The sequence below is a fragment of the Petaurus breviceps genome, unplaced genomic scaffold, assembly GCF_028583685.1.
Source record: "Petaurus breviceps papuanus isolate PSGF00001 unplaced genomic scaffold, PetGlider_PUasm1.0 140, whole genome shotgun sequence".
Taxonomy (NCBI): Eukaryota; Metazoa; Chordata; class Mammalia; order Diprotodontia; family Petauridae; genus Petaurus; species Petaurus breviceps.
In genome coordinates, this window is record NW_027185698.1 from 46,449,826 (window position 1) to 46,470,881 (window position 21,056).

The 21,056-nt window shown below is 40.2% G+C and overlaps 2 protein-coding genes across 9 annotated transcripts in view; one reads left to right on the forward strand and one right to left on the reverse strand.

Annotated features, from left to right (window-relative positions):
- MAEA (macrophage erythroblast attacher, E3 ubiquitin ligase) overlaps positions 1–5,728 on the reverse strand; it is a 153,960-nt gene extending 148,232 nt beyond the window's left edge. The window contains exon 1 of one of the 2 annotated variants that reach the window (XM_069071477.1): positions 5,569–5,728. In XM_069071477.1, coding sequence (XP_068927578.1) covers positions 5,569–5,637 — 69 coding nt within the window. In that variant the 5' untranslated portion in view covers positions 5,638–5,728. The remainder of the gene's footprint in view (positions 1–5,568) is intronic. The other variant, XM_069071486.1, reaches the window with a different exon arrangement.
- Positions 5,729–6,451: 723 nt separating this feature from the next.
- The window catches only part of CTBP1 (C-terminal binding protein 1), a 473,381-nt gene continuing 458,776 nt past the window's right edge, over positions 6,452–21,056 (forward strand). Inside the window, exon 1 of one of the 7 annotated variants that reach the window (XM_069071532.1) lies at positions 6,452–6,507. The gene's annotated coding sequence lies outside the window, so the exon portion shown is untranslated. Of the gene's footprint in view, positions 6,508–6,580; positions 6,661–7,375; positions 7,535–10,151; positions 10,228–21,056 lie in introns of those variants that run through there. The other 6 variants (XM_069071498.1, XM_069071522.1, XM_069071506.1 and 3 more) reach the window with 6 other exon arrangements.

Here is a 21,056-nt window from a genome sequence, read left to right on the forward strand (position 1 = left end):
CCCTTCTCACTTGGTTGATCAAAATCAATTCAACCATGAATGACATGGGTAGGAAGAATGCAGACTTGTTCAAATCTCACAAAGATTGGTATAAAAAGCACTGTACAAATTACATCTTCTGCCTTTCCCAGTTCACTCTTTTCTTCACTATCTCCAACCTCCCTAGGCTTACCTTATGGAGGACGAACACCTATTTCTACAAAGCATCTCTTGGTGCCACTGGGGCAAAACAGAACACTGGGCTGGTCAGACATGGGTCTGACTCCCTGTGGATTATTTTTTATCTGTCAAATAATTTTATTATAAATTAATCGTTGTTACTGTTTTTTTTTTCCCTTAGGATTACTCTGATCAAGATTCCTTGTAAGATTAATTTACTTCAGTATTCATAATCTAGCATCAACATGCCTTTCTAGACTGATTTTATACTAGTCCCCTTACAGACTCAACATTCCAGCCCAAGAGAAGGAAGGGGATAAGCATTTATATAGGGCCTATTATGTGTCAGTGCTAAGTGCTTCACAAATATCTCATTTGATCCTCACAACCCTGGGAAGCAGGTGCTGTTATTATCTCCATTTTACAGTTGAGGAAGCAGGAAAACAGAGATAGTGATTTGCCTAATGTCACACATTTAGCAGGTGTCTGATCCTGGATTTGAACTCAGGTCTTCCTGACTCTAGGTCCTGTTCTCTACCCACTGAGCGACCCAGCTGCCTATCTTTGCTGCCCGTGGTACAAAATATTGTTTCCCTTTGAGGCTTTCACACAGGTTGTCTTGGCATACACAGATCATTTTCCTCTGTCTCTTGGAATCCACAGCTCCCTTCAAGGCTTGCCTCCAGCTAACCTCCTATTAAAGGACTTCCTGGATCCCCCAAGTTTTTAATGATCTTCCCTCCTCAAAATGCTTTTGATAGATTCTATACATATTTCTCTGTATGCATGTTGTTTCTATCCTATAGAAAAAAAAACTTAAGGACAGTGACTGTTAAATTTTTTTTTAACACCACAACATAGCAAGTACTTAATAAATCATTGCTTAGTTAACTAGGAAACTGAGGCCCATTGACATGAAGGGACTTGCTCAAGATGGACATTTTGAGCTGGAGGGGCCCTCCCTCAGAAGCATTACACAGCTAGTAAACGGCAGGGCCAGGTCTCAAACACCAAGGAACTCAGTGTTCCTTCTGCAATACCACATTAATCTCCTTAAATCAGTCATTAAATACCTGTGTCAAAATTTCTGTGCCAAAAATTATGATTTTAATCTCCTTAAATCAATCATTAAATACCTGTGTCAAAATTTCTGTGCCAAAAATTATGATTTTAATCTCCTTAAATCAATCATTAAATACCTATGTCAAGATTTCTGTGCCAAAAACTATGATTATAAGTTATTAACAATTTTAACTCATGACCTTGAATATTAACATTAACACCACACAAATTCAGTCTTGCAGATATTCATTTTTACCAAAGGCAAATTCCCACCACATGATGTTATCACAAAGTAATAACTAATACATTATACAGATCTCCACTATTTGGTTATCATTTCCTTTGCTCATCTTGGGGAGCCTCTCTAGACCTTGTTACTAGGGAGGGGACTGGAAAGAGATCCTGAAGACAGCAAAACACAATTCAAACCTTCCACAACCACAACTTCCAGATATATTCTCTTCTGGAGATTTCTTCTGCACATCTTATGATCTTATGTAGCTGAGAAGCTATAGTCAAGATAGAAATTTCATCCTAAGCACTTTATTGCTCTTCATATCAAGTCTCATAGAACCATCTGTTTTTGCATCTCTTTTATTTTGCACTACATCCTGTTCTTTATTTTGCCATCATAAAAGGACTACTATTTCCAAACTAGTGCTCCTTAGAGCACTCCATTGATGCTCTGGTTTGATTGTGTATCATTCTTAAAAGTATTCTAAGAAATGCTAAATAAGAAATGAAATAATCTATCAACAAACATTCAGTCACATGCCATGCACTATTACCTACATGTCAAGAAGAAAGGAATCACATATGATATATACAAAGAATTTAGTAGAAAATATAGGGGAAGTTCAATTTATCATGATAGCAGATTTTTTTTTATTAAACAAAATTAACAACCAAAAATAAGTCTGCAACACTCAAGCCTACTTTACATGGGATTACAATCCTCTTTTATTAGCTGTTAGTCACTAATCAAAGAATGTTGAACAGTTCTTTGATCCAAATGATATATTTTGGATTATTTAGTAACAAATACCTATCAATGTGCCTCCTTTTAGGGAAGTTAATTTTCTTTCTGCTTACTTTCTGTTAAATTATGCCATGAAAAGAACTGGGGAAGCTTTTCCTGTGTGGTAATTTCTTTATTCTGTGGCTCAAGTATAGATAGTGCTGCCATGCCAAAATCTAAGAAAAGCTATGATTTCAACCCCATTTATTGTCAGCAAACAAAAACAGCCACTGAGAATCAAGAAGAATTTAGTCTTCCCCCCATTTTCATAACCCTTCCTAGCTGATTTCAAATTTGTCACTAGGTAAAGTCATAACACACTCTTATCTTTCTCTATGATAATTACCTATAATAATCTGGACTAAAAGAGACACTAGTCTTCCACATTTGCATCAATTCACCTACAGTTTGTGGAACACAGATGTGGTTCTATTTCCCATCTATCTCCTTACTAGATATTCAAATGAGTGTTATTTATTAGAACCTCATGCATGTGCTATCCTTCCAATACTGACATTATGCAAATAATCCCCTGAATGATTTCCAATAGGGTAGATAGAGTCACTCTAATTCATAAACACTCTCATTCAGTCGTGCTTGTAACTAGCTTAATGGCTCACCAGGATTAGGGAGTGCAGCCTGTTCTTCTGGAAAGGAACAAAGCTGTGGCCTGCCAGGAACTGAATCCATTACTTCTGCTGATTGGTAATTCAGAGCTGCAAGAGACTTTAGGGCACAGCTAGTCCAAACCTTTCATTTTACAGATGAGGAAACTGAGGTCCCAGTGAAAGAGCCTTGCTCAAGGTCACACAGTTGGAAAGTGGCAGGGTGGGGATTTAGATATACATCTGGTGACTCCAGATCTTGTGTTCTTTTCTCTTTAATATGCTAATCTTCAAAACAAAGAGCCATTTAAATATATTTCTAATAATCTCATGACCTTGAAATTTTAGCAAGCTGGATCCAAAGTCCTTGGACACTGCATTCTATTTATTAATGATCAAAGACCTGTTACGTATGTGTGGTGCAAATATATTAAGGAATATATTTGTTTCTTGTTATTAAGAAAAATTAAAATTAGTGATAACTGTGTGTGACATGGGTAAATTTATTTATACAAGGTGGAGAAGCTGTTCATTGAATGGAGTGTCACACAATTTTAAAGTATGTTCAACTGGCCTTGGATCAAAGGAGAAATATTCTCTGTGATACCCTGGGAGAATCATTTCCCTCTAGGTCTGAGTTTCCCTAACCTGTAAAATGAAGGGGGTAGCCAAGATGGTCTTTAAAGTTCTTTCCTACTTTAAATCTATTTCATTCAGCAAAAGTTTCTTAAACGGTTCACTAGTAAAAGGCACCCTCCCCCCCAAGGTTTTTCGTATACAGACTGAAACAAAAATAGTGTCTGCCTTTAAGCTACTGGAGGAAAGTGGATACAATATGTACGAGTTAGCAAATACAGAGCATACACAAAGCAACAAAAAATAAGTTCAAGATGTAGAAGGCACTAACAAGTGAGTAAATTCCTCATGTCAGTAGAGGCACCCAAGTCCTAAAACAGAGGAATTCGGGTATTCTAAGAGACAGGTATGAGAAAATGTGCATTCCAGATATAGTGGACTACCAGTACTTAGTTACTAAACTGGGAGATTTAATGTCATGCACAAAGAATCTCAAGTAATCACAGAAATATTTAAATATAGGTATCTATATGGGTCTGGTGATGGGCAGCATAACATAGAGAAGCTCATCACCAGAATGTCTTCAAGGTAATGAATTTTTGGTCACAAAAACTCTTGAAGATTTTCTACTAAGTCACAGAAGGGTTGCCATCAAAGGAGATAACACCCACACAAGATGAAATCAGATGTCATTGAAGTATGATTATCTGTGCTGGTGCCTTATCAAATCCTAAGAAACTGTAATATGGGAATAGGAACTTGTCTTATCTATAATTTTTACCTCCTCCAGGGGAATCGTAGTGCCCTACATAGGATACCCAATAAATGTTACTTAAAGGAATGAATGATTTAACAATGCTTCAACTCAAGGAGAATCAGTGATCTTATGATAAGGAGCATATTTGACAGTCATGAAATCTGTCAAAGATGACTCTTCCTCTCCCCTTTCAGGATTCTTTTTCCATTAGTTTACCCCCAAGAACTCAGCTAGAACTCATCACCTTGTCATGTGATGTTTACTTGAAAACAGCTGGGGCTCTAAACAACCTCATCAGGACAATCTCTCCTTTACTTTCCAAGTGACTCCCTTTCCCACCTCCCACAAATCCTTCTCAGTCAGTTGTGGTGTAACCTAGAAAGTCCTACATTTGAAGTCAGAACATCTGGTGAAAATTCCTTGGTCTAATTACAGTATAACCTTGGGTCTTCCCTCCTCCAAACCTCAGTTTTCTCATTCGTGAAATGAGGGAGTTGGACGACCTCTAAGGCCCCTTCTAGCTCTAAACCCTATGATTTATTCTCCCTCAGGACTGGGTGAGGCAGCCAACTACAGCGAGTGGAAAGCACACTAAAGTGGGGGTCAAAGGACCTGGATTCAAATCCCTGCCTTGTAATTTACTAGCTGTGTGTGATATCTATCTCCCTTTCCTCATTTGTAAAATGAGAGTCAAGACTAGATGACCTCTAAGGTTCCTTCCAAAATCGAAGCAAGAGCATCTATGTCCTGGGTTCAAATCCTGTCTCTCACTGGGTAAATTCCCTTTCCCTTCCCGGACCTCAGTTTCCTCATCTGTAAACGGGAGGGGACTAGACTGAATGACCTCTACGATGAGCTCCTGCTCTCCATCTAGGACCCTACACGTCTCTGCTCCATATTCGCTCTCGAAAGGCTCTGAATCCCGAGGCTCTCGGTCTTCATCCCAATATCCCCCACCCTACAAAGACCCCTGAGTCTGTAATAAGACAGGACCTCCAGGAGGCAGGTGGGGGGCTGTCCAGGCTCATTTCCTTCCTCACACTATTAATCCTTCCCGGACAAATTGGGGGAAGGGAAGGCTCAGGTACCCCCCCCCCCCCCCCGCCTGGGCGGCCCCCCCCCCCACACCCCCCTCCCCCAGCCAGGGCACCATCCTCCCGGCCCCTCCCCTGGCTGGAGGGTCCCCCACCTCGAGCCCGCGCTCGCCGCTCCCGCCCCAGCCCGGGCCGCCGGGGGCGTGGACAGACCCCGCGCCCTCCGCTCCAGTGGGGGAGGCGAGTCCCCACCCGCCCTGGGCGGCGGGGTGGTGTGGCCCCTGGCCAACCTGTCTCCCTCCCGCAGAGGGGCGGCAGGGCCTCCTTTTCCCCCGGGGTCGGCCTCTGGGCACCCACCTTGAGGGTTGGATACTCTTGCACCTTCAGGGTCATGGAAAGCTGAGCAGCTGATTCCTGCACCGCCATTTTGGATTGGCCAAAACATTACAGACCAAAGGGAGCCACCTCCAGGGCGCGGTGCATGGCGGGTAACAGACAGCTCTCCTTTCCCTCCCACCTTGCCTCCACCCATTACCGGGAGGGAGCAGGCGTTTTAGCCAATCGCTTCCGCCCAACCGCCTGTGGTGGCGGAAGAACGCACAGCTCTGGGCAGGGCTGCGTGAAAGGACGTCGGGTTGGCCCAATCAATTCTTTCCTTTCCAGGTGCTCTTCCAATCATAGGAAAGTGTAGGCTATGAAGACGTTTTTTACTGGACCTAAAAGAAGGGAGGAAAGGCGTATTTCGTTTTAGGGACGCCAGGGCTACAGTGACGATTCCCACTTGGCCCGGGGGGGGGGGAAAGGGGGGGATCGCCCAGGGGCCAATCAGGGACCTAGTTTCCTCCTGACTCTGACGTTGTAGGTGGGGCCAGCCAGCCAGACTTGATTGACATTACCAGTTCCCACATATTTAATGATTAGGGGCCGGGGTCAATGACAAATCTTATTGTGAACATGGAGACCCTGGTGAAAGATGCTTCTAGCACCGCCGGGATCGTGTATGTAAAATTGCTTAGGCTACTAAAGACGCCCTACTCCGATGGTCAAGGGGGCCAATCAGGGACGCCCTTATGCAGGACCATTTTCGGGGTGGGAAACCAGGAACTCCCGGAAAGTACTGGCAGGCTTTAGGCCCAATAGGGACAGAAAACTCCCTGTGATTGACAGCTATCTCAGCAAACCAAACGAGTAGACTGTGGCGGAGGCGGGAGCCAGGAGTATAGGGGTGGGTAAGGAGAGGGGGCGTGCCCGGAGGGGGTGGGGAGTTTGAGGAGTTTTGCGGTGTTCGGGGAGATAGTAAGTTGCTAGGGGGGGGGGGGGCGGGGGGGGGGGGGGAGGGGGGGGGGGGGGGGGGATGTCGAGGAGGGGAGTGAATTGAACACACGGGAGGCTGCGACGCTGGTGGCGGGAAGAGGGTTAACCCTGCCGAGACCCCCTCCTCAGAACCCAGTGAGTCCCCCTTCCCTTTTCCCTACCCCTTCCCCTCCTCTGTGCCTCCCACAGAGGGTGAGAGCAACCAGACCCAGGGAGGGAGGCGGGTCTGGGCTCTGGGCGCAGGAAGGTGGGAGGACACGGGGGTAGGCAGGCCCCCCCAGGCCCGGCTCCAGAGTGGGCGGCCAGGACCTCGGAGACGTTCCTAATGTTCTAACCGCCCCAACCGCCGCTCGGCCCCGCCCCCAGTCCCCCGCGCGCGCTCCCGGCTCGCGCGCGCTCCCACCCCCCAACCCCGTGCGCGCTCTGGTTCTGGCGGAGCGAGCTGCCCTTCGGCTCCCTCCGCCAAGAGGAGGAGGAGGAGGAGAAGGAGGGGAGGAGGAGGGGGGCGGAGGGATCTCAGGACGGAGGCGGGTCGGGCGGTCCAGGGATGTCCTCATGCGCTCTCTGGGCCGGCCCGAGAACTCTCCGAAAACTTCGGGGGCCAAGCGGCTTCCTTCTCCGCCCCTTCCTATTTTTAAAAAGAATACGTCTCCGCCTCTCCTCGCCCCGGGAACTAGGCGAGCGGGTTTTCCAGGCGAAAGCCGGCCCCCCACTGCCCCTGCACTCGGCCGGGGCTCTGGCTCTCCCTTCCCCGGGTCCAGAGCCTCAGCCGCTGCTCCTGCTGCCGCCCCCGGGGGCGCCGTCGATGCAGGACGGGGCTCGGGAGGACCCCCCCCCCCGAATCCAGAGGTGGCGCCCCCCCTCCCCAATTCAGGACTTGACCTCGGGCCAGGTCTGAAACGCTGGCCGAGACGGTGGCAGAGGCTTCCTTTCCCCTTCGGATTAGATAAGATGGGGCGGGGGCGACGGTGCAGTTAACCCCCCGACTTGCTTGGCTTGCGTCTTATAGGTGAGGGCCACCTCGTGTTGTCACTCTTAAGTGTATTTCGTGATTCTCTCTGCCAAAATGCCTACTTATTCCCTCAGAACTTCCGTCCTCCCCATGTCTGTCAAAGAGCTGCTGTAAACTCGAAGCTTCCAAAACCTTATCTGATCGAAACTTCGTACCTCCCGCGCTTCAGTAAATGTGCCCCCTTCATTTGGTGGAAGCTATAAAAGGTACTCTTTTTGGCCTTATTATAGTCCTAGATGAGTGATTATTAGAAATCTGACCTGACTAAGGAGATTTTTCTGGTTCCCAACATTTAGGTTTCTGTTGCTTGAGAGACAGGGTTTATTTAGCATATGAATTATCCTTGTGAACTGAAGGCGAGCCTCATCTTCCTGGCACTTTGTATTTGGCGATAAGGATTTAATTGTGAACGATGCAATTTTTGGTGTTATGCGGTAAATAATAATTGTAATATTCCCGGTCCCTTCCTTCCCCCACCCCCCCATAAGGCAATATACACGCAGTATAGGGCACAAAGTTAATTTTCTTTTAAACTAGAAGATTTGGTGGGAGAATGAGTAGCCAAAGTTTAAGGGGTTTGCTTAATGGAACAGATGGCTGTGGCACTGGCATGTCAGAGAAAACAGCATGCATTCTTAGTTTAACACAAGAGGGAGCATGTCTAATCTTTAACCTTTAAGTATTGCAACTTCAGAGAGGCAGCTTTAATTGCTGAATGTCAACTGATTTACCCTTCTTGGTAGCATGTATAAATATTTATATAGTCTGTGCATTGTAAGCATGTCATTGGTTTAAGGTTACAATTGTTGGCTTAGAATGATTTCGTGGAAAGTTTCTTAGCTTGAGTTTCTCATCTGAGGTTAGGAAGTCTGATTTCCTGTTAAAAGTAAGGGAAAAAGTTGAGCATTTTAAATTCATTTATATATAAGATATCTGTTTAATGGTTGATTTTAAGAATTTATCTTTAGGTTAGTTGGAGGCAATGTTAGCTGGTAAATTATTTTCTTTAATGTTATGCTGTTAAGCTACTGTTATATTGAAAATTAATTGCATATAAAATAAAGAAGTTTTACTATGCCTTGAATTTCAGCTGACTTGTCCATTTTTATAAAAATGATGATAAGCTTAATTGGGAGCTTCATAAACTATTTCTTTCAAATTTGAGAAAATACATATCTCACAACTTGTCTTTTTTTTTTTTTAAGTCTTTGTATACTGCACAGAAGTTGAAGGTAGCATTACAGTTATAGCATCCAGTGGGATGGAAAGTGATCTGAAACAAATTACCCGAAACCTTTCCTGATTTATCAAGGGGTTTAGAAAAACACATTCTTTAAGTAGGTGACAGATTATAGGTCTCATATTCAGAATGTTTTTCAAAATTTTATTTTAGGAATTAGAACTTTAACCATAAAGGAGCTAGTGAAAGCCAGCAGACCCCATTTTGGTGTTGAAGTGATAACTTGCTTTATACTGAACTAAGATCAATCACCACATTGTAACTAAGACATGGAATAACTAGCACTGGTCTTTTATTTCTGTGAACTTTGTACAGGAGAGACCATATAGCTTGAATTTGGTTTTTAACATTAAGGAATTTATTTTATATTTGCCCAGCACCTTAAATGAAACATTTCCACTATTAGCTGGGAAGTTCTTGTTGTAGGTATAGTATAACTTTCCCTTTTTTTGAGGGGAGGGAAGGGAATATTTTGAGTTTACTAGGGACCTATGCTCTTTGGTCCTCTGCATATTAATTAGGCATCCTAAGTAATGATTTTTCATCTTAAGAAAAAAAAATAATTTAATCATAGCTTTTGGAGGTCTCAGTAGCAAGACCAAGTTTTATAGCATCAAAGACTAATCTGGTTCTTCCTTCCTAGAAAGATTGATGGAGTAGTGTGAGGAAAGAAGTTTATGACCTCTAATCTAACTGTTCTGCAGTTCTGCTGGGCAAACTACTTAAGCATTCTGAACTATAAACCAATGCCTCTTGTGTGCATTTGCTTTAAAGTTTAAAACAATTTGTATTTATGCAGTTTTGAACACTAATAACTCAGTTTTTAAAAGACCCTTAGAAGAGCTGTTGTTTAGTTTTTCATTGCAAGTGAGCAGAAAGGATGGTAGAACTTAAATTTTTAAAGAAAAGTGTTTTATTCATTTGCCAGGAAAACAGTGTTATTGGTTTTGGGGAATGCTAGAAAGCATGGATGTTGTTTTCTCTTTTTTCTCAAATATCAATTTTTTAAAAAGGAATGATTTTTAAAAATAATTTTTAAAATGAAGGGGGCTGCCAGGTATGTGTGTTAGAAGCACATTTTCCTGCAAGCATTATTTCACCCTAAAAATGGGGTGTTTGGAGTGAAAGTGCTGACACAGCCTTAACCATACAGCAGCATGAAAGGAACTGCTCTAGTGATCGCCCAGGCTGTGGTTGTTTTCCCTCTTCCCCTCCCCCTCTTTTTTCCTCCCCCACTCCCCCCTCCAATCCCAGCTTTGCTCTTTACTAATTCATTATTTTAACTTTGGGAAAAGTTTGCAGTGAATTTAAAGCTAATGAAGTGCATAGGAAAACCTGAGGAGTCAGGTTGATAGAGTAGCATGGACTTGTTAATCTCAGCCTGATCTTGTCAGTAACAGCAGAGCAGAGGGAGAGAGAGAGGAACTCCGGCTGGGGCAGCGCTCCAAAGGTTTGTCTGTTATTTTTATACCGAAATTACGCTGCAGCAGCAAACTATTCTGTATTCTGAGTGTTCGGGGGAGTCTGTAGATTCTGTCGTTGCGAATAGGTGTGTGTTTATCAATATTGTTTGTTTGCAAGAGGAAAGATTTGTCTGTGTGGATGGTAGAGAGTGAGTGTGTGTTACGATCTGGGAAACGCTGAAGAAGAAACCCTGTTGGTTCTCCATGCAAATGACCGCTTTGGTTGTAACAAAAGCCTTGATGTTGGGCTTGGAAAAATGATCTGACAGTGTAACAACCCCAGGCCACTTTCGCCATGTTTTTGTTTATTCATGTTTCATTCCGTTTTGCGATGCTATTGCACAGATGTTCTCAATTTCGCTATTTTTACAACCTTAATCTGCCTGTTTGGGGGAGTTAACAGTAAAATGTGTGAAAGAATGTTAACAAAACGGAGAGAGGTGTTGCAGATGTTTATACTTTAGTTCTTGCCTAACGCTTGACGGTATTGGCAAAGGGAGCCACACTACATATGAAGGAACGTAAGAAGCATCTGTTTTAACTACCTAGCCTGTAATTTTCAGATGTGCCTATTGTAACTTGATTATTCATATAAATAGTCCAAGTGAACGTGCTTCTTCTGTTAAGTTATTTCTGGTCAACCCTTTTGATGGTGCTGTTGTTATTTATTATTATTAAGAAGGAAAAGAAAGCTGATGGAAAGGGATGTGTCACATACCATGTATGCTATTAGGTAAACTCCTGCCATCTCAGAGTGCCTTTAATATTTGAACAGCTTCTCTTAAGTCGAAATTGGTTACCCAAAGAAGCAGAAAGTCTAGAGTTAAGCTTTCTGAGCTATATGCCTGCAGTTGTTTAAAAATATGACATAAAATAGAATTAATGAGAAAAATAACCTTTTATTGAAAATTATTACAGGAAATATAAACGTCTTAGCACAGTTAATGAAAGCAGAGAAACAATGAATGAACAGAAGTAATAGACAGAAGCATATATCATTTTTTGATGCCATGCATTGAAATTTAATGTCTCTATTTAACCACATTCCCAACAGTCTTATGTTTATATTGCTTTCCTGGTTGTTCTACCAATCAATTTATACAAGCCTAAAAGAAAACCACCTCACCTTAAATTTTAAAAGATGACTCAGTGACCAGAGGTGATAACTATTTGGAGATGAAAAGTTATTTAGCATCCACAAAGCAGGCATATGTGAGTTTTTCTTTTTAGGTTGATTCAAAGAATGTGGAGAGAAATTGAGGACGAGACCTGTAGGCTTACTCAGTGTGTTGACATTGAACAAACAGACTTGTAGAGGAGGGGCAGAATTGAGGCAGAAACTGGCTCCTCATACAGAATGGTTCTTCTTAGAAGGAATCTTCTTTTATAAACAAGGTAGCATTTTGTAATTACCTCTCCCTTCTAAATGTGACTGTGATGTAATTTGTATTTTCTCCATTAGCACTTTTCTTAAATATAGTATATGATTTAATAAAAAGCGACTGCTCTCTTCCCAAGATAGACATAAACCTCAATTTTTCTATTCTATCCTGTGACAGAAGTAATCCTTGTCATCCATTTTATGTAATAGCAGCTACTTCTCTACTGTTCTCCCATCTTTCTCCCTCCCCCCTCCCCCCCAAAAAAAACCACCTTTGAGGTGAGGAAAACTGCATAAAATGTTGTGATAGTAGTATCTATGTATATCTATAAAAATTCCTAAAGTGATTTTTTAAAAGTAGATATCTTAAAGTGATAAATAGGTTAATTTTAAGAACAATTTTGTGCTAGAGCCTTTATAATTGAGTGAAATTTTGGTTCTGGAGTTAGTTGTTAAAATGAATTATTAGCAATGTAGTGAGTGGGTTACTAGCTCAGACTTATAGGGTATAGTGCTCAACTTGTTAGGAGAGCTTAAGAAACACTCCTGCTTTACTAGTCTAGAGAGAAATTTAGAAATTAATATTGTTGGTGAGTTTGCTTATTTAGCATTGAGTCAAAGTGAGGACTCAGAATCTAAAATTTATGGTTGTGTTTTTTTTTTTAAAGAAGTAGGTTGTTTAGGATGATTTAGTTTCATTTTGGGAATGGGCATAGGCAAAATTAGAGTATGGAGTAGGTAGAAAAAGGAGTAGCCAGACACTGGGTAATACCGTTTATTTTTAAAGTCCTGCAGAGTTTTTGAAAATAGGAGGAATCTAAGCAGAGATGATATGTTAATTTCTATTAAAATTAGGGCTCTTGGGCCTTCTTTCTTAATCAAGCCTGTGTGTGATAATGAGTTCAGTAACTAAGGAGGTGGAATATGTAACATATTCTATATATGTGAATCAGGTAACTTGAAAGAATTACTCTTTCATTAAATGCAAATACCTGGCAAGCATCATAATGACAAGACTTATGTGGACATGTGTTTAAAATGAAGTTGATAGTTTTCATTTAAGATTATATCAACAGGAAGTGCAATATTGGACATTAGGGTTACCAAAGAGACCTTTAGTTAACATTTTTAAAACAAAGCATGTAGTATTGGGCCAGCTCACTGGATTTCTTTGAGGGTCAGATTCTTCATATCTACAATGAAGGACTTGGACCAATCTAATCTCAAAGGTCTCTTTTAGCTTTGACATTGTATGATTCCCCATGGACTATAAATTATGTTTTAAAGCCTGCTATAATTAAAAATTAAGGCACAACAGCATCACATGGGAACATTTATTTATTAGCCTTAAGAATAGGTTAGATGGTACACAGGGTCATGGTAATAGAGGATTCTTACCAGTATTAAACATTTTATAGGAACCTTTTTGAGCCAATGTTAAGACATTTCAGAGTAAAAATATCTTTCATGTTTGTTTCACTGCATGACCTTTTATATTTTGGTCTCAGAGTAGGGCATAAGTTTGTTGCACATGCAAATGCTATTTGAAATTTTTATATTAATCTACAGTTGGAAAGATTAAAGAAACATTTAAGGAAAAATATACTACTTCAAAGATTTATAATTTCATCCATGTGGGTATTTCCTTCAATAATTCAGATCATAACTTCTCTATCACTTAGTAGGTCATTTTTTAGAATTAATGTGGTTGAAAAATTCATCATCCAATTTAGTGAAGAGTCTCTTGGGATTTAGCTATGCCATTTGTCAGATGTCAAATATATTGCCTATCCAAACCTTCCAGCTCAAGATAGGGCCCGCCAAAGCTCAAGTTCAATCGACAGAGCCTATGAATGGTCATGGTCACATGTGTGCTCTGATGGGACACTTTAAACTTTAGTTAAGGTTAATTGAAATATCTGAAACAATTTCATAAGAAGAAGTAACATTTATATGAGCTTTACTTTTGAGCTGATATTTCAAAGGGATCATTTTACCACAGTTACTGTAGTTTTTCAAGTTAGGAAATGCCAGTTGAGTTTGCATATATATTACTTAAAATGCATAATTTCTCAGCCTACAGAAACGTCAAATAGGTTATATTAAAATTTTTTGGCTATTGAATCAGAAACTTTGAATTTTGTAGAATGTTTGGAATTAAGAAAATGAGATTTTCAAACTTCAGTTTATTTTTTTTAAAGCTGTTTCAGATAGTCACCTAAAGATTTAATGGAAAGATTCTCCTGATATTCGTCTTTAAACCTACATCTTGTAGTAGTGTCCAAGAGTCAGTATGATTCTCCTGTTCTTTAAAAATATAAAATGTAAAACTTAAACAAAATAGGAATTAGATCTTATTTACCCCATGAGACATAATCTTGACTTTATTGATGACAGAGAGTCCAAATCTTTCTCCCCTTCGAAGTTTTGGAAATGAGGGTTTTGTATTATACGATAGATTACCAGGGTAAGGAAGGAAATTTGGAATAGAGATTCCCTTGCAATGGAAATGGGAATTAGATTTGTATAAAACTATGTTATTCCAAGCTCTCATCATAGGCAGTTTTGTCCTAAACCATAACTATGTACCAAGTTAGCCACACTGCATGTATTACTTGATTTGCTAAGATTAATTGGTGTATATAGTCAGTATACCTTTTGAATGACATCAGTGGAACATTAAGATTAAACGGAGAAATTTGAAAATGGCAGTGTAAAATTGGTTTCCTGATTTGATTTTCTTACATTCCCTTTAACCTGATGGTTCCCTGCTATAACCTTTAAAAAAAATACATTCATGTGCTTACTTGATGAAATCCCAGAGGCCATTCAGTTTCTGTTCGAATTTACCTTCTTAATGGATATCATTTAACTGGACACCTTAGGGGCACTTTTACTTGTCATTTTAAATTTCATAATTTATTCAAAATAGAAATTTGTTACTTAGTTTTCCATTTATAATGTATTTTATTCACCGTTGTTGACCTTTTCCAGAATCAAAGAATATTAGAAAGGAACCCTGGGCAAATCTCTTTACTCTCTGAGTGTAAATTTCCTCATCTGTAAAAATTAAAGTTAGTTAAGGCAATGTGTTAGCTTCCTCTCAGCTCTCAGTCCTAGGACAAAGTCAAGTCCTTTTGTGTTCTAGATAAGCAAACTATGACCAAAGGGTTGATGGGATTTTGCCAGAGTTGTAGAGTGGCCCCATCAGTTCTCCTTTCTGTTACTCCCATGCTGCCTTTCCAAAGAGGGACAGCTGTTGGATTGCTATTTGTCATTTTTTAAGCAAGTTAGTTAAAAAAACAACATTAACAACATGTTCATCCTATTTTGTGAATTGATTAAAACATCAACCATCCAGCAATTATTAAGGGCCTACTATGAGATTGCTGGGGTTATAAAGACAAAAAAACCAAAACAATCCTTATCTCAGGGAGCTAATATCATGTTAAGGGATATGTTTACCCATAAAAATATTTACGAAATAGATATACAAAGTAAATGCAAGGTAATATTTTGAGAGAGGCATTAATAGTTGGGCTATCATATGGAAGGTGGGGCTGGAGCTGCTAGACTATAAAGCAAACTAGGGCTTTTGTGGAAAGCAGGAGAGAGTACCTTCTGGGCATGGGCTGGCATCCTCTAATCCCTCACTTCCTTCCCTTCCATATCCATTCAGTTACTAAATCTTGTTTCTACTTCCACAATATCTCTCATATCCATCCCTTTCTCATTACTCACACAGCCACCTCCCAGGTCTACATCACTTCTCACCTAGATTATTCCAATAGCTTCCCAACTGTTCTCTCTACTTCATGTTTCTTCCCTATTCTAATCTATCCTCCACATAGCTGTCAAAATTATTTTCCTGAAGAGCCAGTCTGACCATGTCATTCCTCTGCTCAGTAAATTCCAGTGGCTCCCTATTATCCTCTATGATCAAAATTAAAATCCCCTGAAATTTAAAATCATACACAGCCTATCTTTCCAACCTTCTTATACGTTATGCTCCCTTAGTCATAACTGAACTTCTTGCTATTCTTTATGTGATGTCCATCTTCTGTCTCAATGTCTTTGCCCTGGCCATCCCCCATGGCAGAAATGTACTGTAGGAATCCTCTGTTTTTCAAGCCTTAACTCAAGCATCACTGATTTACATAAAGTCTTTTTTGTTTCCCTGAAACTGTTCGTGCCTTAACTCCAAAATTATTGCATCTATTTTGTATATACCTATGTATGTATATATTGCCTACTCCCCCTGGATTGTAGGGTTCTCCAGGGCAGGTATTACTTCATTCTTCTTTCTGTATTCCCAGCTTCTAGCTTTGTGTCTGGCTCATAATATGTATTTAATAAATGCTTGTTGATTAATTAATGGGGTATTGTTTGAGTGAGAGACAGAAGATGAAATATGTCAGCAACAGCTTTAAGGGCAGTTTTGCCGTACTGAAGAGTATATGAAGGGAAATAATGTATAGTAAAGATGGAAAAGTTAGTTGAAGTCAAATTGGACATGACTTTTGATGTCAAACAGAGAAGTTTGTATTTGATTTTAGAGGCAATAGGGAAACCACTGAACTTCTTGAGCAAGGGAGGAATATAATCAGATGTGCTTTAGGAATATCACTTCGGCAACTTTGTGGTGGATGTATTTGAGTAGTGAGAGTCTTAAGGCAGGGAGATTAATTAGGAAATACTGGAGGAGCCCAAGTGATAGATGGTGACTTGAACTAGAGTCGTGAGGGGAGAAAAGGGACTTTATGTGAAGGAACGATCTACAAGATTTGGCAAATGATTAGATATATTGGAGGTTGAGAGAGCGTGAAGAATTGAAATTGCAAACCAGAGTGACTGGAATTATGGTGGTCTCCTCAGTAAAAATAGGCAAGTTTGAAAGGGCGAGTTTGGGGAAAAGACAAGTTCTGATTTGACCATCCTGAGTGTTTAAGATGCTTACCAGTTGCAAATGTCGAGTAGGCAGTTGGTTATGTAAGACAGGTATTCAGGAGAGAGACCAGGACTCAGTATCTAGCTCTGGGGATCATCTGTGTAGAAATCATTTGTGACATGGTTACTAAGAGAGGGTAGATAATCACAGAGGCCAAGGAAGTAGCCTTGGGTTATATTCACTTTATGTTTTTTTAGATTTATATGACATACATGATGAACCATCAGAAGTGACTCAGGAATAGTTTGGCAGAAGAACCAGGAGACAGTGTTGGCACTAAAACATAGAGAGCAGGAACTCTGAAGAAAGTTAAATACTGCAGAGGACAAGAAAGAGGACAATTAAAATAATGTCACTTAATTATACATTGTCATGAAATTTCTGGTTATGCTAAGACATTCATATTTTTATTTGGCTTCCTTTTTCCATGTATATAAATAACATAGTACACATGACTTTTTTAGGTTTTTTACTTAACGTTGTCTTATATAGGTAGAATGCTCATAAGAATGGTTTGCTACTGTGTACATTGAAATAATAGTGCAAACTATTGTCTAATGAGATGAGTAGACCAAGAAATAATTTATTGTCATTATGTATTGTGCTAGTACCCACAGATCGCTTTCAGAGTCACATCAGTAAGCATTTATAAAGTGCCTACTTTGTGCTAGGCACTGTGGTACAACATTAAAGGACAATGTGAGTATACACAGGGGATTCTAGGTACAAAAAAAACAACCCAAAACCCAGTGGGATATCAGCAGTACCAATAAGATGGGTAGTGGTGACATTATTCATAAATGTTCATATAATTAGAATAAATCACCACCGCACTATTTTCTGGAGGTGGGGATTCTTTGAATGTGTATGTGTATGTACACTTTCTTTTCTATGCCTCTCATTTACAGAGCCCTCTTTCACTTATTCCTCAGGTGTCCAGTGCTCTCATAAGGGCTTTAGCTGCCTACAGTACCCACGGATACCTGGTCTCTCACAAAGTACCTCATTTTCTTTCTGTTACCATCCTCTGTGTAGATCATTTCAACTAGGTGTTCTGAGAAAGGCATCTGAACAAAATGATGCACACTAAAGCCACACTGACTCATATTCCCTTTAAAGAGGAGGAGAGGGGGACTGTTTTCTTTTTTTATTAATTTTTTTCTACTCAACAAATTTAAGTGCTTTCTGTGTGCAGTATAATTATCAGGTTTTTTTCCCTGGAATACTAAATAAGCACAAAGCATTTTTCAGAAAAAGTGTTCAATAAAGATGTTTTAAGCATGAGTGGAATTTTACTCAGTAGAGGAAATATTGGTGGTTGCTAGGGTATGGAATCATACAGTTGGAAGGGAACTCACAGACTGTCAAACAGGAGAGGACCTCAGAAGCTGTCTTTGTTGTTGTTTAGCTATTTCAGTCCTGTCCTACTCATGATGACATCCTTTTTTTTGGGGGGGGGGGGCGGAGAAGGTTCTTGGCAAAGATATTGGAATGGTTTGTCATTTCCTCTCCAGCTCATATTAAAGATGAGGAAACTGAGTCAGACAGTTAAGTGACTTGCCTAGGGTCACATAACTAGTGTCTGAGGATGAATTTGAACTCAGGTCTTCCTGAATCCAAACTTGGTGCTCTGTCCAACTGTGCCACCTAGCAACCCCCAGCATCTTTCTAGTCCAATGCATACTTTAAAAACATTTCCTTGTGTAATTTACCTGACAAATAGTAATCCAGCCTTTGCTTAAAGACTTTAAATGAGGTAGGGGGCTCCTCTCCCTTTCATGGTAGTCCATTACATTTTTGGATAGCTTTAATTGTTTCAAAGTTTTTCCTTTCATTGAATCTAAATTTGTCTCCTGTAACTTCTACCTCTTTCTCCTGGTTCTGTCCTCTAGGGCCAACAGGACAAATTTAATCTCTTTCAGGTGACAGCTTTTCAGATACTTGTAGACAGCTGTCATGTCTCCCCAGTCTTCCAGGGAAAATACTTCTAGTTCCTTCAGTTGCTGCTCATGCAATTGGAGTAGTATATTGTATAAGCTAGTTTTTCTTCCCTAGACACTTTGTAATGTTATGTCCTTCCTTAAATGCAGCATGAGAACTCACCATAGTAACCTTGATATAGTCTGACCTGGAGAGTATACAGCAGGAATATTATTTTCTTATTATTTCTGAATGATATTCATCTTATAATTCAGCCTGAGATCAAACTGACATTTTTGGTTTCGAGATCACATTCAAGACTCCTATTGCGCTGGCAGTTCACTGAAACCCACATTCCTTTGTTAGATTATATATTGTCTAGCCATGTCTCCTCTGACTTTTACTGGTGACATTTATTTCTTGAACCCAAGTGTTTGCCTTTACATTTAAATGTCATCCTCTTACATTTGGTGCACTGTTTTGAATATACCGTCACCCAGTATAGTAGTTCTCTCTTTCCGCTTTGTGTAATTTGTAAATTTGATAAGCAAACCCACTAGGTAAAATGCATGAACTGGTAACAATTTAAGAATAAGACAAGATTTCTTTGTAGTTACCATGAAAGGGAGTGTCCTTGGGATCTGTGATGTTCACATTTTTATCAATGATTTGTCCAAAGATATAGTTGGCATGGTTATCAAATTTGCAGATGCTATTAAGCTGGGAGGGATAGTTAGACATCTTGACAGTTAAAGTTTAAAATGTCTGGACAGATTGTAACATTGGGCTGAATCAAGTAATGTTAAGTGGAGAAGAGATCAATGTAAAGCCTTACTCTTATAAAAAAAATCAACTTCAGAAATATAAGATAGGAAGGTATATCTAGAAAGCAGCTCATCTGAAAAAGATCCATGAATTTTAGTGAGCTATAATACTGAATAGGAAACAACACTATGATTTGGCATCTATGAATGCTAATATAATCTTAAATTGTATTGAGAGAAGACTGGTATTCAGAAATGAAGAAGTAGTGTTTAAAGAAGACATGTTAATTATAGCTTCTTGGGACACTCCATTAGAGACTTCCTTCCAGACATTGATCTAAAATCATGGCTAACAGCCAAGATGGCAGAGTTGGAGGAAGCAGCGCACTCCAGCTTCCACTCACATTTATTCATAAAGATCTAGAAAGTGAACCAGACCAAGTCCTGACTGGAAGATCCAAGGAAAAATTACAGGGAGTCAGTTTTCCAGTCCAGGTCAACAGAGAGAGACACAGAGGTCTTCAGACATTGTGTGTAGCCAAGAATATGGCACTGAGCATTCCAGTGTGTGGAAAGTGAGCTAAGTGAGGGCTGTGGCTATGCACCAGGATAAGAAAGTTCCTGAATCCGGTACATAGAGGCCTAATATTATACAGGGATCAGAAATGGGTGCCAGTTGCTGTTCTTTCTCATGTCCCAGAGCTGGGTCTCAGATCCAAAGGTAACTAAAAAGGGGGATTCTGCCTTGGGGTTTTCAGAGCAGGATAAGAACTGGCCTTAGACCATGTACTAGGTGAAGAGCAGATACATCTGTGTAGCCTTGTCCCCAGGATTGAAGTAGGATCTCAGATTAATTTCCCAACTCTATCTGAGGCCTTCAGCTAAATAACCAAGACAGGGAGCTCAGACCAGTATCCAATTCTGTTTCTCTGATCCTGCAGAACCTTCTAGTTGGCTGACTATAATTCAGTTCAGCAGCAATCTTCTGGAGCTCCAACCAGGGGCAGGCGCTCAGTTGTGTTATTCAGATCTATCTCTAGTTAGGAACTTGTACAACTCAGAGCCAGGAGGGCAGCAATGAGAGTTTGCCCATGACCTGACCCCTCTATGTGTCCTGCAAGGTGACAGGAACACAGCCTAAACTGTCTTGAAATCCTTGAAGAATACAACATTCAATATCCTGAGGAAATAGCAGCAAGATCTAAGAGAATACAAAACAGGCCCAATCAAGGATCAGACGTTCACTCAAGCAGTGCATAGAGCATGGTCCAAAGCAAAGTTCATATTTAGGAAATAAGGCTGGAAATATGAGTAAAGTGAACATTAGCAACAACAACCATAAAGAACTATTTTAGTGAAAAGAATGTCTGAGATATAAATTCAGAAGAAGAGAATGACCCCAAAACATCTACAAGTAGAGCTTCAAAGAAAAATACAGCTTGGGTACAAGTTCAACTAGAATTATTGAAATAAAGGAAGCAAAAATGTGGTGTTGTTGGTGTGGTTGTTTTTTAAAAGAGCTACATAGCAAAAAACAAAACTCAAATATCATGGAAGATAGATCAAGGAGAGAGAATTTGAGAAACATTGGACTATCTGAATACCATAACCAAGGAACAAAAACTCCTAGATATTATTTTTTCAGGAAATCATAAGAAAAGGACAAAGTAGAAATGGAAAGATCACACAAGTCAATTCATGAAAGAAATCACATAATTAAAAATCCAGTAGCCAAAACTTAGAGCTTCCAAGGCAAAGAAAAAGTGGCTAGAAAGGAAGAATACAAGTAATGAGGAGCCACAG